This window comes from Ambystoma mexicanum, chromosome 9 (assembly GCF_040938575.1).
Source record: "Ambystoma mexicanum isolate Mex_15411 chromosome 9, UKY_AmexF1_1, whole genome shotgun sequence".
NCBI classification, from domain to species: domain Eukaryota; kingdom Metazoa; phylum Chordata; class Amphibia; order Caudata; family Ambystomatidae; genus Ambystoma; species Ambystoma mexicanum.
The window spans coordinates 1,220,904,289-1,220,928,287 of NC_090931.1; the positions used below are offsets into that span (position 1 = coordinate 1,220,904,289).

Here is a 23,999-nt window from a genome sequence, read left to right on the forward strand (position 1 = left end):
TTGGACTTTGAACATAACATAGGCCTTGAACATAACGTAGGACTTGGACAGTCATTCCTTGAACATACATAGATTGGCTTACGAGCTAAATGGCACAAACAAAAGGGTGTCCCTTTTTATGAAGACACGAGACACATGGCCCGTCGGGCACAATGAAGCCACAATGATTTAGGAAAAAAGACACACACGAACATGCCCTTGTACTGTGTGGACCCATGCGTGTTCTTTAAATAGTCTCTATATCTTTCACAGTGCCCAGTTTTATCCATTCAGAGCTTTATAGCATGTTTTCTCCACATGGCGTGTCTAATGCATGGCATGCATCTTAGGGCGTGTTACCTCACACGCCCACTACCGCGTTGAAGTAGTCAATTAATAAACAAGTAAGCATATAGCAACTCCAGACTATGAACACTGGGGTCAGAAACACTTAACTGATGGTCTGGATGCCTCACAAGGACATCCGGACCCTGAAGAGCGATGCCCGAAGCTTATGGGAGCCCGCTTCACCGTCGCGGCCCGTGGTTATTCAGCTGTTCGTCACCGTCACGGCCCGGGGAAGCTCCAAGAGTCCTTCGGCGTCTGAGAATTTCTGCATGCCTGTTCCTAAGCTGCCGCCGCCCGTGCTGAAAATCATTAATTACCTGCACCGAAGCACGGGCGGCGGCGAGTTTTAACAGTTGCTGCTAATGAACAGCTGTTGTAGCGCGTGATAGGAGAACTACACCTTTCCCAACGCCTCATGGGAAATGTAGTTTATCGCCTCTTGCAAAGCAAGAAGCGCTGACCTGAAGCTTTCCTCAGATTCCAGACATGAGATTCTATCCGGGGCTACAACCAAAAGATCAGGGGCTATAACCCCCTTACCCCTCCCCCCCAGCAACGCCCCTGCCTTCAAGCTTCCCTCCTCTGCTCTCATTCCTTCCTGCCTCTCTGTCCGCTATTCAGGCATAGTGCACTGCTAATGCCAGCATTACCGAGATCCTTCTCATTGCGAGCCCTGCTCCCTTCTTCCCTCCTACATTGTGGCCCCCCCTCCATTGGCTCCCTCTCCTCACCTCCTGCGAGGCAAAACACGTTGGTGTCATCTTCGACTCCTCTCTCTCCTCACATCACGGACCTTGCCAAGAAGGCCCACTTTCAGCTGCACCTCCTCAGAGGCATTCTTCCTTTCTTCACCTTCCCCCAGAAACGCAATGTCCCCAGAGCTCTAGTCCTCTCCATGATGTATTACTGCAACAGCCTCTTCCTCAATCTGCCTAACTCCTCCCTTCGCCCCCTTTAACTAAACCAAAATAGGACTGCAGGACATATCCTTGGCCTCAAGTCCCGGGAACGCATTTCTCCAGTCCAACATCTCTCCACTGGCTCCTAGTTCCTGAGAGGATCAAGTTCAAGACCATCTGAATCATCCACAAGGCTGTCTGGGGCCTTTGACTCCACTACATCCAACTCTCTCTCCCAGATACCTCCCTGCAGAGCCCTTCTGTCTTCTAGCTCCAACTCTCTGCAGATCAGACGCTTTTCCAAGCTGAAAGTGGCAGGTAGATCTCTCTCCTCTGCAGATGCATCCCTGTGGAATGGGCTCCCTACCCCTCTCAAACTTGAGCAGGATCTCCTAAAAGTTCCAGAAGCTTCTCAAGACCCTCCTTTTCTCTTCCTCCTTCCCACTTACCCTCCCCTGTTAATACCCACTCCCCATGCCTCTGAACTGGCTGCCTGGTACTTTCGGATTCCTACAAGGCACTCGGCCCTCATCATCCAGTCTACCCCTAACTTGGTCACCGTGACACCCCCGCCCCCAACCTGCACTTGCACTTCCGGGCCCCCTCCCCTGCACTAGTCTGACAGGACCTGCAACGCTTGAGGCCTCCCAGCCCTGTACCTCACACTTAGCACATGGACCTCCCCTGCACACTTTGCATTCCCCTGGCTCTGTCCACCTGGCCTACCCTGGCACTCTTTAACCCACAAGCTCTTCTGCCCTGACCGGCACTTCCCTCACCTCCCCTAACTTCTTGTTACTGCACATGCACGACCCGAATGTCACAAGGCCTAGTAGGACCGTTTATGCTTTGTCATGCCTCCTCCCTCCCCCTTGTCTTGTTGCAAAACATAGTGTATAGGCGCATTATAAATACCCAAGAAATAAATGTTGTCTTCATTAATTACACTTTTGATTGTGTTGTGGTGTCCATAAATAGCCTATTTAATTATCAAATGCATTTGATATAATAAAATGTGTGCATTCATTCAAATTAACTGGTGTAGCATTTTACATGGCTTTGGCTAGCAGAGACATCTACTAGAATGCCCTTTTTATGCATATTAACAATTAGAATAGAAATATGTTACAGCAGGCAGCTAGGTGGATGGAAAGCAATGCTTTTTCTGGAGGTGATCTGTGTACCTGCACAAGACTACTGTTTTGTGTTCGGAGTCTCCCAAAACGATAGTAATAAACATATATAGTAGTTGAAGTCTTTGCAAGTGAAAACATGGTCACAACACATTGTCACAACAAAATGTAACATCTCTCAAGATTAGTTGCATGGCAGTGACAGGGATATCAGCTTTCATACAGAGGCATGACAAGGTTTGACGAATACATTTCGAGCCGATCCATTTAGCCTGTACTGTGTTCACAGTACGAATGCCATGTCTTTAGACATTCACTCTATTAACATGAGAACAAGCATAAAACACAGGAACGGAAATGAGAACGGTATATTTTGTACTTCTCTTTGGTGGCATCTCATTCATATAAACACAGGGAACTGGTCATTATGGTAATAGGTATTGTGTTGAAATGTGAAAGGCAGATCCATGCTTATTGACCACAGGTGGACCCGGTCTCAAACATTTGGGGAAGGGGGCTGCAGGAATTTCTTTTTTTTTTAAACTTTTGTTTATTGGCAGAAAGTTAAGACAGGCGCAGCACAGATTACATAGCAATAAGCGAGCAACATAACATCATTCAAAGACAGTGCAACGTGACTATATCTGACATCCCAGGTTGGGGACGGTGGACGGCTTGGAGAAGCGCAAAAAGAAAAAAGGGAGGAGAGTCATACTTCACATGGTATGTTGGACTGTGCTGGTGGGGGGATAGACCTCCATTCCACTTCATCTCTATTGTTCAGGTAGCTACAGAATTCTGACCACACGTTTTTGGGGCGTGATGACATTGGTAGGGATCCGATGTATTCTTCTTCGCACATTTGTACCCAGGTAAGGGCTTTCAGCCACATCATGAAGGTGGGGGGCTTATGGCGCTTCCAGCATTGCAATATACATCTTTTGGCAACGATGGCACTTACATTTAAGAATTTTGACATTTTCCTTGCATTTTCCCCAACCCAGATACCAAACAGGGCTAGTGGGTCCAGATCCACCAGGGAACCAACTATCTCGGAGAGCGCCTCCGCCACGGCCACCCACAACGTGTTTAGCGCAGCGCAGGACCAGAACATGTGTATGTGATCTGCTTCGCTGGATTTGCATTTAGGGCATGTGTGAGTCAGGGTGTGTGTAAATTTCGCTACTCTGTACGGTGTGTAATAGAGCCTATTGAGGAGTTTGAATTGTATGCAGCGGAATCTGGCGCCAAGGGAGACTTTGCGCGTGTGTGCACACATTTTGCTCCACATTTCATCAGTTATTTCCGTGTCAAGCTCCCTAGCCCATGCTTCTCGTGGTTTGAGAGACGTGTCCACTGTTTTCTCCAGCTGCATTTTGTACAAAGAGGATATTATGCCGCATGCAGAGTTTGCTATATATTGGAGTTCAGGTGAGTCTGGGGGTTCGTCTGAGTACGAGGGCCACATAGCTCGTACCGCTGCTCTAAGCCTGTAGTACTGTAGCACCTCGAGCAGAGAGTTGGAGTGTTCTGGTCGCCATGTTTGAGGGGTAACGAACGTACCGTCGGGGGAAGAGGTCAGTTAGGGCTCGATAGCCCCGATTTTCCCAGTGTCGCAAGAGGTGTTGGTCGTGTGTGGGGGGGAAGTCCAGGAAATTGCCATATGGGAAGCCACTTATAGTATGGGTGTTGCTCTTGCTCGGGGCGCAGGATGCTATTCCAAGCCCTGATCGTGGTGGCCACCGGGTCGGCCTGGGCGTCTGTTTGGAAAGTGCGGTGCAGTAATAAGGTCATGATGTTGGTCCCACCCCTGCCAGTTTCTCAAGTTTTACATGCGGGGGCGGATCCTGGAACGTGTACCAATGGGTGGCGTGTTGGGCCTGTGCCGCGTTCCAGTACAGTTGGAGGTCTGTGGCTGTGAACCCCCCTTTATCATAGGGTAAAGTCATGCGTTGCCACTTCTTGCGGACCGAACCAGAGTGCCAGAGAAATTGGGCGCACTCTGAGTGGAGCCTCTTAAAGTATTGCTTCCCGAGCCAGACTGGTACATTAGCGAAGATGTAAAGGAGCTTTGGGACCACTATCATCTTTATTAGGGAGAGTGTGCCCGCAAGGGATAGCGGTAGATTGCACCATTTGTAGAATTTGGAGACGACAAGCTGTGCCATAGCCTCGTAGTTGTCCGCTAGTAAGGAAGGTTTGGTTAGCGACACTTGCACCTCGAGATACCTGATGCCACCCGGGGACCAGCGTAGGGGGTACTCACATGCCAGTTGTTGGGTTGCTATAGTAAGGGGGAAGATTTCTGTTTTAGAATAATTGATGGTGAAACCGGAGTATGTGCCTATTTTGGTAAGGTCGCGGATGATCGGGTCTAGATATGTGGAGGGGTTTCTGACGTACAGCAGTACGTCATCCACGTAAAATGAGACAATTTCCAGCGTGTCCTGTAACCGAATGCCTTTATTGATGCGACGCCCTCTTACATGATCAGCCATGGGTTCGATGGTGAGCGCAAAAAGGATGGGGGAGAATGGACATCCCTGACGAGTACCTCGTGTAGCGTGAAATCACCCTGCCTAGTGGACCCGTGTATAGCAGTTTTATATAGGAGATCATATTTGGCCCTACTCCCTTTTTCTCCAGCACTGGCCCATAGGTATTGCCATGAGACCATATCAAAAGCTTTTTGGGCGTCTAGTGTTACCGCCACTGCATCAGTGTTCGGATCAATTCTGGACATCACGTTAAATAGGCGGCGGATGTTAAGTGCCGTGGATCGACCGGGGACGAATCCACTTTGGTCAGCATGGACCATATGGGGCATGAATGGGAGAAACCTGTGTGCGATTATCTTGGGAAAGATTTTCATGTCAGTATTAATAAGGGATAGGGGCCTGTAGGACCCGCACTCGTCTGGGGGTTTCCCAGGTTTGGGAAGGACCGTTATTAAGGCTTCTCTTAAGGAGGGGGGGGTGTTTAATCGAAGTGATTCGGCCCAGACCCCGCGTAGAGAAGGTGCTAGTATGGCCACGTGCTCCTGATAGAACTCAGAGGTGAGCCCATCTGGGCCCGGAGCCTTGTTTTTGGGAAGGTCTGAAATCACCTGGACTATCTCATCCAAGGTGAACGGAGTGTCAAGTCGTTCCCTGGTGTCCTGGGAGATGAGGGTCATAGGAATGCTTTCCAGCAGGTCATCCAGGTCCTGGGCTGAGTGTTCAGGCTGGGGACCATATAGATTGGCATAGAAGCTGGCGAATGTGTCTAGAATGGATTGGTCCGACCAGTGCCTTAACCCTTTTTCGTCTATAATGCTATCAATTCGGTTCTTACCACCCTCCGCCCGCACCAGCCTGGCCAGGGTTCTACCCGGTCTGTCTCCCTCCCCATATTTACGGGCAGCAAGCAACTGGGCGAGCATAATATCGCACCTCACTCAGGGCATGCGACTCAAACTGTTCCAGTTCTGTTCTGATCTTAGCTAGGGTTACTGGGGTCGGCGTGGAGAGGTACCCCTGTTCTAGGGCTTTAAGCTTGGTTTCAGAGTTGTTTAGGGCTTGCCTTATAGATTTCAGGACTCCGGCTTCCCTAGAGATGCACATCCCTCTGATGTAAACCTTAAATGCCTCCCATCTGATCCCTTCAAGTGTGTCAGACGCTCTGTTGTTTTCAAAGAAGGTGGTTATGTCCGCTAGGATCTCAGCTTTAAAGATCATGTCAGATAGGGCGGCAGATTTAAAGCGCCAGGCGGGTCGTGGCGACATTGTGTTGCCGAGTTGGATCTGTAGGAGCACAGGGGAAGTGGTCAGATAGCGTGCGTGCGAGGATCCTGACATCTAAAACACTACCCACATGGTTACCAGACAAGAGGAACAGATCTATTCTTGAGGAACTATCATGTACCGTTGAATAGAAAGTGTAGTCCCTTTCATGGGGATGGAGCGTTCTCCATATATCATGTAGATTCAGGGAGTCAATATGTATGAGGAGTTGTTTGGCCGCTCCAGTTGTGGCTCTACGAGTGGTGGTCGTTCTGTCTAGGACATTGTCAAGTATCAAATTCATGTCCCCCACCCCATATGATGGGGACGTCTAGATATCTCATAAGAATGGCGGTCACTTCGTCAATAAACTCGGGGGAGTCGGTGTTGGGCGCGTATGAGTTGACCAACAAGCATTCTTCGTGAGCCAAAGTACAGTGGAGAATCACATATCTGCCTTCTGTGTCTATGTGGGATGTGTGGAGTATGAAGTTTACCGACTTGTGGATGAGGGTCAGAACTCCCCTAGCTTGGGTGGAGTATTGGGTATAGTATCTGTTGAGGCCCCAGGCCTGTGCTAAGTTTGATGCTAAGTGTTTCAGGGCGTGTGTCTCCTGCAATCGGAGGACCTTAACCCCGTGTCTTTGTGCATAAGCTGTGATCCTACGAGACTTTGTGAAATTAGTCAGCCCCACGAACATTCCATGTCATCATTTTAATCGCCATATAGATAACTCACGGGACATCCCTAGAAAAGGATCTGTCTCTGACAAACGCCATGTGTGCTGCAGTGGCATAAGAGTGCCTCCCTTTAGAGCCGGTCCAAACTTTCCCGCCATTTTGTTTATAACATACCCCAACTTCTTCACCCCCTCCCTCACCGCCCTGCACAAACTAGCAGTGTGTAGATACCCACCCTTGAAGTAAACAACTGCGTGCCATCCCCAACTCGGCAGCGCCTGAGAAATTGCCCAACCTGGGCTAAAACACAAACATTTAGACTTAGAGAGTATTGCAACTGCAGTGGGGGCTGCCACTGCCGTTCTGCCCACATGTATTAATACAAGTTTCAAAAATGCAACATAAATCTGAAGATCGGCTGATGAAAGTAAGGTTGCAAAGCGAGGATATGCATAATCTAGGGTATCAAGGACATAGCCAGAACTGCTGTGAGCCAGTACATGACGGCAGAGCTTGGCATACAGTATACAGGCCCCATGTGTGGCATTGTTACCAGGCGAGCTAGAGGCGCGCCCCCCCCCACCCCCCTCCAAGGAGCAGCGTTTCCAATATGTTAATGTAGGCCACAGGAGGCTCGCAGTGGAACAATGAGGGGGGATCTTTAGCCACACGGGGGAGTCAATGGCCAGTTCACCACAGCTAATGGGGATTCACGAGAGGAGTCCATGCGTCTGGCATTAGTCGTCATCCATCGGTTCCTGCGGGGGGTCTACCAGTGGAATCTGTGCTTCAATGAACTTAACCGCCTCAGCAGGGACCGTAAAAAAGTAGAGTTTGTTGCGGTGGGTGAATTTTAGACGCGCAGGGAAAAGCCTTGCGTATTCGATTTTCCTGTCACGTAATATCTTTTTCACTCCCCCGAATTGGCGTCTCTCCATTTGCACACCCACCGAAAAATCCTGATGATGTTCGAGTTGAGCCTTAGTTCCCCTTTCTCTCTGGCCAAGCCGAGTATGTGGTCCCTGTCCTTATAACTCAGCAGTTTAGCGATTATAGGTCTGGGAAAGTCTCCTGGTTTAGGCCAGGGTGCCAGGGAGCGATGTGCTCTTTCTACTGTGAAGAATGGTGAGAGCTCGGGGTTGCCAAGGAGGTCTTTGATGAGTTGTTCGACCGCTGGCTCCATGCGGTCCTTCAGTGCAGCTTCGGGAACCCCAACTATGCAAATGTTATTTCTTCGGGACCTCGATTCAAGGTCGTCGCACTTAGCTTTGACCCTTTTCATGTCTCAGACGAACTCCGTGACTGTATTTTGTAGGGCATGAACGCAGTCTTCATTAGTACCTATTATTTGCTCCGCCTCGGTGATCCTGGCCCCATGCTGGTCAATTTTCGCTTTCAGGGAGGCTACATTCGCATTGATGTCGTCCAACTTTTCATGGAAGGCTGCAAAGTTTTTCGCCATAGATTCCATCATCACAGATAGGTCCGGTTGCAGGTGGACCGGCAGGGCCCCATCATCCTCATGTGTCGCAGAAGAGTACGCCTGGTCAGTACCAGGCGCCGCCCTGGCAAACCTGTCCATAGCGCCTACTTTAGTGACAGCCCGCGCCTTGCTGGGCATTGCTGTGGCAGGAACAGCGATTGATTCGCCAGGGATAATGATGGCCCGAGAGTGGGTCTCCGAGGGCCGGACAAAGGCCCAGCCCGTAGGTAGCTCCAGCTCAGTAGGACTAGCATCGACCAGGCAGAGCGGGGGAGGTCCGCATGCAGCGTGGTAGCGATGGCGGGGCCGCCGCAGGAGAAGAGGAGCCAGGGGAGCGCAGGACGTTGGGTTCAGTGAGCCCTGTGCAATCAAAGTCTCTTTGAGGTATGCTTGGGTGTACAGGACAATGAGGCGTTAGGGAGACAGGAGTGGGGCCGTACACCCGCTGGTGTGCACTTTTCTAGAGTGGGGAACTCGCCCGGCGGTGGCCCCCACAACGTCGCAGTTTCAAATCAGGCAGAGCACGGCACATGGATATTCAGAGCCTCATGGGACGAGGCCAGGCTGGATGCTATTCTTCCCAAACGTAAGCCTCCGTGGGGTCTTTCCTTCAAATGGGGAGTGGGTAGCGGGTAGTTCAAGGGCCTCCCCCTTGGGTGGAGGGGCGAAGATTAGATCACTACACCCACCTTGCAGCCTGCAGGGCGGCTGGGCCCATATGTTTACCGAGGAGGCCGCGCTCTGCTGCCAGAGCCAGGCCCAGATCCGGGGCCAATAAAGGGCGGCCGGAGGCAGGTGCCACGATCGGCAGACTGCGGGGTCACGCGGCGGCCCCCAGCCCAGGGGCTGTGTTGGCAGGATCTCGGTGGGGGCGGAGGGTCGCTTCAGCAGAGGGCCGCCAGGCTAGGCGGGAGGGCAGCGGCCACGTCCAGCAACCGCCACCGACAGGAGCGGCAGCTGTTGCTGGGGGGAGAGCCACTCCTCATGCGGCGTCTCAGAAGTCTCGCATAGTGCAGCATGAGCGGTCCCGCTTCAACGATCGGAGGGGGCCGCTTCTATGCGTAGGGGGCTCCCCTCCAGCCCGCCGCGGCCGACCGGCGGCGCAGGGTCCCGCCCCACAGAGCCCGGCAGGGGAGCAGATCGTTCCGGCAAGGAGGGGCCCCCGGGGAGCCCACAGCCGGCGGCGCTCGTGGATCGGGAAAGGTGGTGCCATCCGGCGCGAGCAGCCACGGCAGGGAGGCCACGCGGCGATGTGGGCCCAGTCATTGGCAATGCCGGTTCCAAGCAGCGAAATCCCTTCAAACTTCGACCACACCAGGTAAAGAGTGTCCGAACAAGAATCGTGGTAGTATTGGTGCAATATCCTGAGGATTGGCACCGATATTCAGCAGATACTGGTGGGCAGGAGCGGAGCTCTCAGGCTAGGCAGCCATATTCCTCGGCTGCTCAACAGCGCCCCCGGCTGCGGGAAATGTTTAAAAAGCAGGTTGCAGTTGGGGCCATGAGTGATTACGCAAAATTAAGTGCCCCTACAAGTGCCTGCATCTCACAAACCCTACTTGGAGGCATGATTACCCAACAATACAAAATATAGTAAAAAGAAAAAAATAATAATCAGGAAACCTAACCTACAAAACTATCATCTAATAATAACGTTTATTGTTGTATTTTGTTCTACAAAGACTTGCAGTGTTAATCTTATGTCATGCCTGCAATCGTTTAGACCACTTTTCGGAAAAACACTCACCTCCACCTTCTTCAGAAGCAGAATATTAAAGAAACCCACTGGGAGGTAGATCCTTCTTCTCGACTGGCACCTCTCTCTGCAACAGCCTCCCTCTCTCATTAAACTTGAGCCGGATGGTCTTAAGTTCTTGAAACTTCTCAAGACCTTCCTTTTCTCCTTTGCCTTCCATCCCTCCCACCCTTGCTAAACTCTCCACCTGCCGCTGTGACCAGGGCCTGATCCCTTTCTGAGTCATACAGGGACCAGGCCACCCCCCTACCAGTCCTTACAAGCATCCTAAACCAGCACTTGTAGTTGGACTCCCTTTTCCGGACTATCCCTACCCAGTCCGCCTGCCCACTGCACTTTGCCTCCTCCACCCCTCTGGCACTTGCCGTCTTGACCTGTACAGCACTCCCCAGGCCCCCCATTTTGCACTTCTCCCTCTACCCCTCCCCCCACACTTATCCTCAAGCACATGCATGGTTGGATTGTCACAAAGTCAATATAACTGTCTCTTTCCTGTTGCAGTTTTTCGTATGATATCCCATGTTCCCCAGCTCCCCCCCCTTCTTGTCTTGTGGCACCTAGAAACACTTGTGTATAGGCACCATACAAAATGTCCAATAAATAAGATTAAAAAATAATCATACTTTGCAAATTCATGACACGTACTTTGGTAAATTCTTTCCATAATCAACCTCAATTTATTTAACCAATTGAACAGCTGGATGGCTAAACACATTAGCACCATCGGGCCAATGAACCAGGATAATTGCTCCTTCTTTTGACTGTCTTTAAAATGGTCACAAAAATGGGAAACTAACTAAATTCAGTGTTGATCAAATATATCCTAAGTGCAGAATGGACTCCAATCTGCAATTATTATTATGAAAGGTGCAAATGAATTCTTAAGAAAGTACTCCACACTTGTCAAACATCTCGAGACATACCCGAACCACAAAATATTATCGGTTGAAATGTTTGAATTAATTAGCCACTGGCAGTGCTCTGGCAACCTTCTATGCATCCATTTTTAGCCGGCCTGTACCATTGCAAATTAGTATGGTACCGACACCAATAGGAACAGACCAGCACAGACTGCCAGGACATGTCAAAACACAAACACCAAAAAGACATTTCAGCATGTCTGGCCATCATCCAACACAACCAATACTACATCTCGAAGTGGAATGTTTATTGTGCAATACCCACTGTACAAAATTCATTGAAGAATGGGGAGTGTAACATTAATACATAACTAGTGGTTTACTACTTGAGAGTTTGTACCGTCCGGGGTAAAGGGCTGAGTTGGCCCTTCTTCCATTTGAACCTAAAGCTAGAGATTGCACACACATCTCTGAAGTGAGCTCTTAACTTGCAGAGCTATCCTATCAATTAGTGAAGCCACACCACAATATCTTGGCAGATACGGACTCCTATCATAACAGACTTAAACCGAAAACCTCTAGGAAGCACATACTGGACTGATTTGAGATTGCCATATATAACTAAATAAAAAGAGTAAAAGAAAAAATTCCACAAACAATTATTCAAAGACAGGCTTCTGAACGGTTTCAGTTTGAGAAAACAATTGCTTACACATAGACAGCAGAGCTATCACAGGGACCCCAAAACGAAAAGAGTTTGTTTGAAAATATTCAATTACAAATGTCCAAATGTTCCAAATACTGGATACTGAAAATATATCTCAGAGAGTTATTCGCTCTGCTGAGATCTGTGTGATCTGCAGGTCGCTGTTCAAATTCTAGTGAGTCTGACTCGGCCTTTCATCAGTCAGAGGAAATTAGTACCAATATAGATTGGTTAATAATAATTCGTACATAAAAGTGTTCTGTATGAGCTTTTGTAAAAGTGGTTAATAAATAACAGTCTTGTATTATTATAACTATATTTCCTACCCCACTAAAGTGCGAACTAAAAATTACTTACCATCTCCAAATTCCTCCTTTTCTTCTTTCTCGGACGATTCTTGCACAAGATAATGATGTGTAACTGAGAATTTGAAGTCTGCGAATGACAGCTCATCTGACTTCTCCTCCCATACGCCAGATGTATATTCTCCCTGAAAGTAAACATGAATGTAATGTTTTATTTAGCATACGAATGCAATACATCTGTAATCTTTTAGCTACACGTTAATCGGACGATTTGACATTATTACAGCATCAGACAAGACGGAAAGACGATGTTGATTTTCTTGGATCTTTCGGCTACTGCAGTTTGGCTGAAAATGATGTAGGTGGCTTTGTACTTGCCAAATTTCTGTCACCATCTGTAGTGTTTGGTGGTGAACTATCACGATTACAGTGGTAGCTAACAAAGATGCACACCTCTTGTAATGAACTGCCAAGGCCTGGTGTTGTTAATTTCTTGAAAAATATACCATGGTCTTGTCTCCGGGTGGGCCCCTTAACACCAAGTAAACCCAACAGGGTTAACTTTAGAGGATTAAGACGTCAATCTTATAAAGCCCTTGTCAGTGATGTTACAACTAAACCATGTGGGCAGACTACAATCTGAACCCCCTTATACTGTAGTACTGTCACTAAAGTAACATTCACGTGATATCTATAGCACTGCCCAGCAAAATGTTCTCCCCTACAAGCATAAGCTTCAAATTATTCTGAGGAGCTGCCACACTACACAATCCTATACTTGTCTGATCATGCCAATAAACAGGCAGGTAGGAATAGCATTTGTATGGGAACCAATGTTAGTATATCAAAGGCAAACAGACCGAGATTACATAGCCCCATGAATAAACATCAGGATGGAGGCGACTAAACACGGTTCATGTGAACCAACGGTTTTTATAAGGGTTGCCAGAACTTGTATTTCAAAATCACTCAAAAAATCTAGAGACTGGAAATTGGGAAGATACAGGAAAGTAAAATATTAAAATCGTCATACAATAAGAAATGAGAACCTGATGGTCAGAAGATCATTAAACTGTCAAGTTAAAATTGTTTAGGGAAAGACAGGAAATGGAATTCATATTTAGTATGAGTAGGTAACGATCTAGTGAGAGGTTTGAATATCCTGTTCGGGAGACGTAAAATGACACCACCAGTAGCACTAGGCCTCATAATGGACAGAGGGGCTTTGAAGTTGAGTACGAGTAATAGAACTAATAACACACTAAAATCAAGCGAGCAAAATAAAGACATCAGGCCCGATTCATGGAACACATTACACGTGGCTTACCTGAGACATCCGCTGAATCCGCGGGGGACGAGCACGTCACTGCGATAGCACGAACGCCTTGCACGAGACGCCCAGCAAAGGCGCATACCATCTTGTGCAGTCACCCAAAAAGGGGACTGAACACGTGGAATGGGGAACAAGCAGCAAAAATGTGGGCGTTACGTGGGAAGTGCCGCAGTAAAATGCTTGCAACGCCCACACGCGCGCTCACACGTATTCATGGAATCGAACAGGGCTCATAGGTGCGTGGAAAAAGACGTGCTAATCTGGAAACACATCCCCCACACGAAGGAAGGCGTAAGCGTCTCCGCGCACCAAAAACAATGCATGAAAAGACAGCACAAAAACAAACGCGCGTATACAGCTACGATGAATTTGCCATTTTTCGCAGCAGTTATCGTGGGACACTGCAGAAGGAGGATAGACAGGGCACCCATTTTTTACCCAGGACCAGCCTTTTTGGGATGCCTGATGTCCAGGTCTATGCCGCATATCATATTAGACCTGGTCACGGAGTGGGAAGATTACCTCACGTCATCCACCCTGTGCTCCCAGGCACGGAGCCCCTTGGAAAACGTTCTCAATGTCGTGCTTTTTTTGGCCACTTGGTCATTTCAGCGGAACACTGCCATTGCCGGGGGCATCTCACAAGCCACACATTCACGCTTCCTACACCAGGTGTTGGCAATCAGAACTGCTCGCTCCTCAGTCCGCAGGCACATATACATGCCCAGAACACTCGCAGAAAGGCAGGCTGTGGTCCAGGATTTTTATGGGGTGGCGCAATTCCCAAAGTGCTTATTGCCATCGATTGCACACATGTGGCCCTACGTCCACCTAGGACCACAGAGCACATCTATTGCAACCGCAAGCACTGGCATTCCATCAACGTGCAGGTTGTATGTGATGCCAACGGAATCATAACCTTTGTATATGCCAACTATCCTGGGGCCAACCAAGATAGTATCATATTCAGAATGTCACCCCTACACCAGGGCCTGGAAGCTGGGAGGCATGGCAACACATGGCTCATTGGTGAGTACAAATGGCCCTGCAAATGCATGCATGTTTCACATAGACCAAAACACCCCACTGACATACCGTCATCTCCACAGGGGACATTGCCTACCCTCCAAGCACCTACATGATGACGCCAATACGGAAGCCAACCACACCACCCCAGGTAAAATATAACACAGCCCACAATGCAACTCTGGCCACAGTGCAGTGCACATTTGGAGTGCTCAAGTCACGCTTCCGCTTCCGCTCCTTCTACCACTCTGGTGGCGAGCTACTATATGCACCACCAGTAGTGTGCAGGATCATAGGGGCAGCATGTGTCCTGCACAACGTTTCAACACGGCTTGGCGTACCGGTGGACATGGTGGTGGCCCCCACATGCCCAACCACATGCACGGCGCCTGCGCATGGGAGGGGAAAGGGCACGTGGTGAGGCTGCCCATACCCAGCTAGTGGCATAATGTTTCACCTAAATGCACACAGGCCTGGCACATTCCAGGTCACAGTTGAAGATGACAAAGGGACAATCATCTGTCCCAGCCTTAACACCCTGAGAATGTGTCCTTGGAAGTGCTACATTGTGTGCATCCCTTACAACTCAAACCTACTCAAACTGGCGTGCACAAAAGGCACACACGGAAGATGCTGTATGCCATTAACCCTATGGAAAGGTACACATCCATATGGCAGTATGCCACATACACCCTCAAATTCCCCATGTCACCTCCTTGCCTGCACCATGCCATGCAATGTGAAAATGGAAAAAATAAATGGCCACCACATAACACTACTGTCACAAAGTGCAGAAAAACAAACAAAACTACTCCTGCAACAACTCACGCTCACAAGTCGAAAGAACAATGTACCCTGGAACATCAATTGCCTAGTAGAACATACCACAAACACAGGAGCCAACAGTGATCCTGTCTGATAGCGAGCAATCAGAATACGACAGTTGCCTCAATGTGTCCCATGGTACACTGCCATTGTCAGTGTGGCTCCGCAATTAAAGTGATCATGGACGTGCAAACAGCATGAAGGCCACCAACAATGGAGACAGGCAAGTGAATACCTGAGAAATCACAATAAAAACATAATGGTCCGCAATGTTAAAAAAGAAAAAAGGGGATGTCAACCAGGCACAGGCCAAACAATCATGAATCACATTTGGGGTGCATACACAGCTTGGACTTCAGACTGCCCACATATATCATGGAAGCCCAGTGCCCCTGTGTAAGTTACTTTTACATGCTGCACTCTTTGCAAACATATGGAAAGGAGAAGCAGGGGTCGCATATGTGTCCGGACCCCAAGTCTGTATGGGCCCAGCTGGAACCAACAGTGGATGCCCTTGGATGCCACACAAAGCAACACACTGCTACATAAATGCACAATAGACAAAAAAAAAATATAATACAAAATTCAGCCATGCAGGACTGAGATGGGATGCACGCAGTTCTGCTTGAAACACCGCACGGCTCACACGCAGTTCCTCTGAGATGGTGTGTGTCAACAGTTGCATGTGCTGTTCTGACCGTCTACTGTGGCCTGCCTCGAGTGCAGCCAGTGTAGTTTGGAGGGAGGAATTCTCCTCCCTCAGGACAGCTCTGTGGGCCCGACCCTTTGCAGGCATGGATGAACGCAGAGCATTCAGTACTGCCCGTCAGCACCTGTTGCTGCCCACCATGTGGAGCCTCTGGGTGTGGCATGTGGACCGCACTGCCTGCTGCTGGAGCTGCACCTGTCTGTCTGGGGCGATAATGGAATTGGCCACCCTTTCCATGCCCTGAGCCAACACCTCATAGGAAGCCCCCTGTTGTGCAACAGAATACATGGCCACCTCCCACGCAGTGTAGCCATCTGCCACGCAGCCTCCGTATTGGCAGACCCCACGTCTGCTTGCATCAAGGAAACGCAGCCCTTGATGTGCTGACGCGGTGTGTGGCTGCAGGACTGCAGCCCTCCCTTCACCGCCTGCCCCAGGACCAGGAGTCAATGTTGTGGAGTGTGACCCTGCACCGCTTACCACCACAGACGAACGTTCCAACACCGACTCGCCCTGTGAGGCTTCTCCCCCACCTAAATGTAGAAGTTTGGGAATGAACAGCACCCACCGTTGATTCACTCACCTGTGACAGCAATGTAGAATCCACGTCCATTTCACCACCCGAGCCAAAGGCTTCCTCAGCGGCAGAGTCAGACTGACTCATGGCCAGGATGGCCTGTAGCACCACAGGACTTTCATGGGCTACCACCCCACGTCCTCCACTGGTGCCATGTTGCGTTTCAGTCTCCTGTACCTCCTCCATGTCCTCCTCTGCATCGAGTGCCTCGTCACCTGCACATGGACAGAAAAATACATGAAGACACCTGTAAATACCATAGGCTATGCACATGGGCATCACAATGTTGTCACGCAACACATCAACCTGCACGCAGAGTCAATGCACATGCTCACGCATGTACACAGTCTCAATTGAAGGCAAGTATCATAAAAGCAGCCACGGAAGTATGTTAAAGGCCACGCAAACACATGTAGTGCATGGTGCCTAGCACCTGCATCACACCCAAGCACCAGACCTGTACAGTCGAGTCACCAACATTCCTGGTGCAAATACACAGATGCCACGTAGCACGACCATGCCTGAAACGACAAACACCACAAGATGCAACTTGATGAGTACTGTCCAAGACCCATGTCCAATGGCTGTGACCTGACAGGACATGTTAATCATTAATCAGAAACACAAATGTGTTACAATGTACAATGAAGCCTTGGTGGCTGAATAGAGTGAAGCCAGGCACACTGATACCATGAGTCCAGTTCACATTGACAGCACGGAAGTGAAGTGCCATGCATAAGTGGACATTTTGGGTTGGATTTGGGAGGGGGCAGTGCATCACATGTGGACGTGCGAAAATAAGGACATAACTGCGCAACCTGCACTGTAATTTTGCGGTATGATGCCAGTGAAAGGGTATGTGCACACATCATGTGTCAAGTGTTGGTAGTGGGTCATAGGGATACTGGAAAGACCCCCTCATACCCAGTGCGGGAGAGGTCCAGGAGGCACTGCATGTGTACAAACATTGGCTCAGAGGACCGTGTTGCAGATCAGAGTCTTGGCAGGTGACAAGTTCATCAACACAAGTGCCTACAGACCCGGAGAAGGCACACCACCAGTTCCATCGAGGTAGGGAGGCTGTACCAGGGGGAGGACTCCGACGAAGATAGGCATGAACCACAAAACAATTGCCAATGAGTAGGTCCTGAGGCTGAGGGAGTAGGAAAGGGATGATTATATATCATGAGAAGGAATCAAACGTCAATGATGGAGAGACACAAACAGCAACACCAGGAACAATATGGCCATGTGGACGATGCCCAGGGATTTGAAATCCACCTACGTAGGCACTGTGATGCAGTGACAATATCACATTCCTAGTGAGATAACTGGCCCCAGGAGAACAGGACTACCCTCACAGTACAGTTGGGGGTGACTTGCAGAGGGAAGAAAGTAGAAGCACATAAACCCGCAAGAAGCCTTTGTAGTAGTCCACCATAGGAATTAACTGTACTCTGCAGACAGTGATCTGCAGGTGGAAGGAGAGGAAAGGAAGTGCACCTCAGAGGAAGTGCAGCTGGCAGGGTGACCTCCCTGAGATGTCACAGTAGTGATGAGAGAAGGCGATTGTTGAGTGCAAGCTCATCACAGGCCATCTGCCATCGCAGGTTGGAGCAGGAAGAGGTCCAAGAGAGGCTTGACCGGGAGTGACATGCAATCAGGGACCCCGGTGTGGTGATGAGGTTGTCACGTTGTGCAGCACATCATTCGTATTCAGTCAGCAGAACAGCAAGCACGGATCACCTCACATTTACATGGCTCACCCCTACCACTCATGCACATATAGGCACATCTGGCAGACAATCACACTACATCCAAGCGACATTCACATGTCCCTGACGCACATGTATCAACACTCACCGGACATGACCTCATAATCTGGCAGGTCTCCCACGCCTTGGACCTGCTCCACATCGATCATAACACTGACGATCACTTTTCGCACCTTGAAACACTTGTGTATAGGCGCGTTATAAATGCCATATCATGTGGAGTAAGTTGATCATCCTCCTGTGCTGGCTAACCTCCAGTCACTGAGTATTGGCGTAGGCGGAACCTAGCTTGTCTTTGGCTCTGCGTCAGATGTCATTCCAACGCTTCATCACCTCATGCGATGTGCGCCTCTCATAGCGCAAGGCGTTTATACGATCTGTGACGCACTGCCAGTGGGCCATACGCTGAGCAGGCGTATGTGTGCTCCCTGCCTGCACAAGCATGTCATGTTCGTTTTCCAAACATGTACTCCACGAGGATGTCCAGTTCCTCATCGCAGAACCTCCTCTTCCTCGACGTGTTGGTCTGCTGTGCCGTGCTTGGGGTTTGAGCCCTGTCTGCTCCTGCACGCTTTTGCTTTTTGCAAGGTTGTGCAGACCCCGAGTGGCTGGGGCCACTTTGGTCAGTAGGGGCTAGAGTACTGGTGGACTGTGTTATGGCATCAGCCACTGATAGCATGACAGTAGCTGCCCTGGCAGGTATCTGTACCTCGGTGCTGGTGCCAGTAACCTGCACCGCACGTCTATTGCCCTTACTGACAAGGACATTTGCGCATTGGTCTCTGTGGACCTGTGCCTGGACCACCACAGTCCTGGCTGGCTGACCCTGAGCCTGGGTGGTGGTAGTTGCAGCTGCCACCGCACTCTCATGGCCGTGGCTGATCTGGACACCAGATGGCGATGCTGCCCTGTGACCCCTGGTGCTGGCGTTGGCAACTTTCACAACACGTCCCTCCCCCTTGGAGACAGGGACGGCGGCACCTGGGCCTCTGAACCTGTGCCAGAACCTCTACAGGCCTGGCAGTTGGCCCCAGAGCCTGGGCGCAGGGTGCTGCAGCTGCTCCTCCCTCACCCTGGCTGGTGGGTACAGCAGATGACAATGCTACCCTGGGATCCGGAGTGCTCGGGACATCAGCATCAGCTCAATGTCCCTGACCCTGTTGGTGGGGGTGGGGAGTGGGGGGGTACAGCTCTCCCTGCATGGCCCTGGCCACCTCGTCCACCTCTGCCCCCCTTCCCACTTCTGGGCCTCCCACTCATGGCACTGATGGAATTATGCAACGGGAGGCACAAATATGAATTGTCCTGGGAAATTTCAGTGAGTGGGGCAGTGTACATGATGAAATACTACACTGTGCTCCAACTAGGCTCAATGTAACCCATGGGGTAAAAACGTGTCACGTAACACACAGGCACCCAAAAAGAAACAAACCAAAATGTGTACGCAACCCTTTGGTAGCCCACGTGTGAAGTTTAATGTTAAAGGTATTAGTACCGCGCACTGTCACCAACGGAGTTGGTCCCCAGGCGCTCTGGCGGATCTGCAAGGAAGAAGGCGGGATGGGTTAGTAGGGTGAAGAGGGAGTAGGATAGTGAGAGGAGTGGTGTTCTGTTGGCATCTTCATCTCGGTATACACCGTGCGCTGAGTTTTGGTACGAGTATCGGAACAATGTCAGTCTTCGTGTGCTGTTGGTGCGGTTTGTGTGTTGTAAAGTGAATGCGGCTTGCGGTGCGAGAGGTGGTTGTGTTAGTCTTGTGAGTGAGTTAAGTATGCAGAAAATGTGAGCTTTTTTTGGTTAGTAGGTTATATGTTATGCAGCTAATCATCGCAGTGTGGCTGAATGCCTCGATTTCGGAATACCTGCATGGTGAGAAACAGCTAGGTTTGTGAGTCCCGTTGATTAAATGCAATCTTAAAGCACAGCTAGATTAGAGGGTCCATCCTGTATAGGGAGAAGGGGCCTACGTCTGACAGAAATTAAGGTTTTTAGTGCGACGTGCTCCCTGTTCAACGCTGTATAGTGTTGCAATTCTAATGAACTAAGCGTTACGCAGTACGCTGTGGCACCCAGAAACACAAAAAATGCGTACGCGAGGTACACATAGAGTACTATAACCTCAAAAATGGGGGTACACGCGACACATAGGGGAAAGCACAGTATGAAAATTGCGTGCGTATGCGACTCACCGGTTGCCTCGTAGAGGCAGCTCGCCGCCAAAACAAGAAGTATGCACTGTCACAGTATTGGAGAATTTGCATGGGACACCAGAATACTACGAAGTCCACGCGTCCGTCTGCAACGAAATGCATGTCCAGTGCAATGTTGTCCTGCGCGCACCTTTAACCCGGATGCCCAACGTACAGCGCGTGTCACGCAAGTTACGACCGTAGGCCCTTTCCTCTAAATCCACACTAACGTGCTGGTTCCGCACGTGCGGAGTCACTCTGTTTCCGGCTGGCCACGCGAGTAACACAGAAGACCCCAGCTCCTGCCTACCAGACAATGTACTTGCCTCCAAGTGCCCCGAGCTGCCTCCTACGAGCCATCTGCTGCTGCCTGCCCATTCTGTGTGCCTGCTGTCCACGTGCCCTGCAATTTAGTGCCTGCTGTACAGCCATTGCCAGTGCTCCTGTCACGGTGACCACATCTGCTGATCCCAAAGATTCCCCGACGACGTGCCATACCACTGCTCCACAGCCCAGCCCCAGGACCACCTTGCCCACCCACAGCTGACTTGGGGGTTGCCATGTCTGGCCCAACATCATCTGAGGCAAGTGGCAACCCCCCGGCAGCGAGGCAGAGGGCTGTCAGCTTCTCAGGCAGGGAAGTGGACATCCTGGTGGAGCAAATCCTGGGGCATTATGATGCCCTCTTCCATGGACCATCGCAAGTCGGCAAAAAAGGACGGAGGAGGATCTGGGCGGACATTATGGGTGCCATCAACGCGGAGGGGGTGGCACCCTGTGACTTCACACATGTCCACAAGCACTGGGAGGACTTCAAGGCCAGGACCCACAACAAGGCCCGGCGCTTCTTCCAGGCTGGTTAGGATCAAGTGAGGCGCCAGGTCCAGTTGACCAACAACAACTATCTAGTCCTGGAGAAGTTTTATCCAGCACTGTACACCTAGGTCCGTGATTTGGAGCTCAGTCTGGAGTCGACTGGTAAGTTTCCATGTGTTCTCGTACATCATGGTGCATGTGCATGTTGATGTGTGGTTGAAGTGTGCACTTTGGCCTCATATCTGGCATTCCGCTTGTACAGATGTCTGTGTACATGTCCCAGACAGTGCTGCATGTGAGTCCATTCAAACATGTGTGACAGCAATGGTGTTTGGGTTGCAATGCGTGATGCACGCAAGCATGTAGCAATATGCACATGTTTGCATGCATATGTCTGTACTGGGCTATGTGAGTGGTGTTACACATGTGTGCTTTCATCAACATCACGGGTATGCATGATGTGCATGTGTCAGGGAAGTGAGTGTGTGACTGGCCAACACTCATGGATTTATGACACATGGGCATTTGAATGTGTGATTGACTCATGCTGCCAAATTGGCCTTCTGTGCACTCTGATGTGATAGCTGCATGGGCTGTTGCATGACTGTCAGGTGATGTGTGTGAATGAGATGTGCAAGTCCCATGATGCATGTGACGTGTGTACATGATTTTGAAGTGATCACAGTGCCTTGTACATGGATGTGAATGTCTGTTCCGCATGACATACATGATTGTGCACATGTGTGAATGCCACTTCCCAGTGTGTAGTGGACGGTGATGATGGTTGTGACCTTTGACAGTGCCACTGATTTACATTTGCATTGTGCAAAACACACATATGTTCAGTCCCCTGATGTTTGTCTTCTGTTTTCACGTCCACAGCAACGATGGGAGAAGAGGGCGGAGAAGGCACTGCAGATTAAGGCCGCATGGATGCCTGACAGGTTTAATGTCCGCCCAGGTGCGTTTCAGTTCCCAGAGATTAAGCAGCGCTCCAAAAGTGCTGCGGAGTTGCAGGGAAGGGTGATTAGGTGACTGGGTCTGGAACCCCTCAGACTCGTCATTGCTTGGCTGGTTTGTAGGAGCGGCGAGGGCGTCGGGTGTTGCACTGGTGGAGGCGGGGGGGCACTCACCTCACTGTGGAACCGCTGCCCGCACTGCTGAGCCTTAGGATCTGCTGGTCTGGAATTCCAGGGTTCTCACGTTGAGGGATGGTGCACCTCGCAGCCTGGTGCGCCTCAGTCATGTGTCATGCCTTCGCTGTTTTTACCGCTGCCGCCAGGTTGCAGAGGCAGGAAGTGAAGATTTTGAGCGGGCGGGCTAGGAGCGCTGGTTCTGTTGCTTCACGCTGGAGAAAGGGAATGGCAGTCCGCTCCAGGAAGGGGTGGAAATGTGAGGGTCCTCCACTGCGTTGCACCAGGGGACTGGCTATGCTTGGGCAGCCAGTACCGAAGAGGATTTCAAGCCGGGGAGGAATCTGCCATTTTGTTGCCGGGTTTTAGGCTGTGTCCCCCTCAGCTTCGGACCAGACGAACTCGCAGTTCTAGCTGCCGTAGGACGGTCGGGAGCGATCAAAACATGCCGCCACATTTTAGCTTCAGGACACATCGCGTATGAACGTTGAAACTCAGTTTTCACCGGGGCATTACGGTTGGCAGCGTGGCACCAGCCGGCAGCTCTCACAAAGCCGCTCCGACCGCGATGGCTCCAAGCCACACCCCCCCCCCCCGCATGTGCTGCTTTAATATATATTGGTCCAAAGTGTTTTGGGGAGGGGATGTCCCATGAGACGGGATCTGCCAGCAGGTTGCCGTCACAGGTTTTGGTGGGGGGACCTGAGGTGGGGTCTGCCTGCTGGTTGCTGTCATAGGTGTTGGTGGTGGGGCATGAGGCGGGCCTGCCTGCAGGTTGCCATCGCAGGTGTTGGTGAGGGGACATGAGGCGGGGCCTGCCTGCAGTTTGCAGGACGTACCCCAGCCAAATCGTGTGGAAACTAGGCGTGTGCCCCGTCTGCAACAGATTTTCGCACGATTTGCCTGGGAGGCGGGCTGTATGCTGGACATGGGATGATGCGGGGGGCTTGCGCCGTGTTGGGCATTCCGCTGGCTTTTTGCTGCGCATGGGGGCGTGTTGGGGGCTTTACTGGCGCAGCTTGATGTTCCTTACGCCACAGCAAGTGATGCCTCGGTTAATCCATGAATATGCGTGCTGTGCAATAGTTTATTTGTGCCACGGCTGGCGTACGCTCCTTCTCGGCACACAGCGCTATCGCCTACCCTGCGCTTAATTCTATGAATTGGGTCCATACTGTGATAGGAAAGGTGTTCATGATTGAGCAAGCATTCCATAAAACAATCACAATAGTAGTCGGTAGTACAGAAGATGGATAGCGAAAGCATGGAAAGGATCCTGGAAAATGCTTTGTAATTTGTGAGTTGATCTCCATCAACGAAGGGCAGGAGGCAGTGCAAAAGAGCATTGCGATTAAGAAAAATACTCAACTTAGAAAGCTGGTAAGTGGAGTAACTGCCCATTTACTTCCAAGGCTCACACAAAACAGTCACTCTGTGCTGTGTGCCTTTTAAAACCCAAAGAACAGCGAGAATTTCACAAACATGATATAGCAGGAGGTCAATAAATGTAAAAATATATTTTTAAAAAACATACCTTTTCTGGAGATTTTCTTGCAGAGTTTCCAATCAATTTCCAATCATTCAAAACCTCTTCTACTTTTGAAATGAATCTGAAAAAAGTGCACATGCTACAATGTTGTTTGGGCTCACATTTTGTACATCTTTGTCACAGTACTTCCCACGGAATTCTTTTGAGCAGCTAAAT

General features: G+C 50.2%; 1 protein-coding gene across 2 annotated transcripts in view; it reads right to left on the bottom strand.

Moving 5' to 3' along the window:
• RAB3GAP1 (RAB3 GTPase activating protein catalytic subunit 1) overlaps positions 1 to 23,999 on the bottom strand; it is a 1,600,561-nt gene that overhangs the window by 1,480,942 nt on the left and 95,620 nt on the right. For both annotated transcript variants that reach the window (XM_069616562.1, XM_069616561.1), the window contains exons 3-4: positions 23,829 to 23,904; positions 11,964 to 12,096 (exon numbers count right to left, since the gene is read on the bottom strand). In XM_069616562.1, coding sequence (XP_069472663.1) covers positions 11,964 to 12,096; positions 23,829 to 23,904 — 209 coding nt within the window. The remainder of the gene's footprint in view (positions 1 to 11,963; positions 12,097 to 23,828; positions 23,905 to 23,999) is intronic.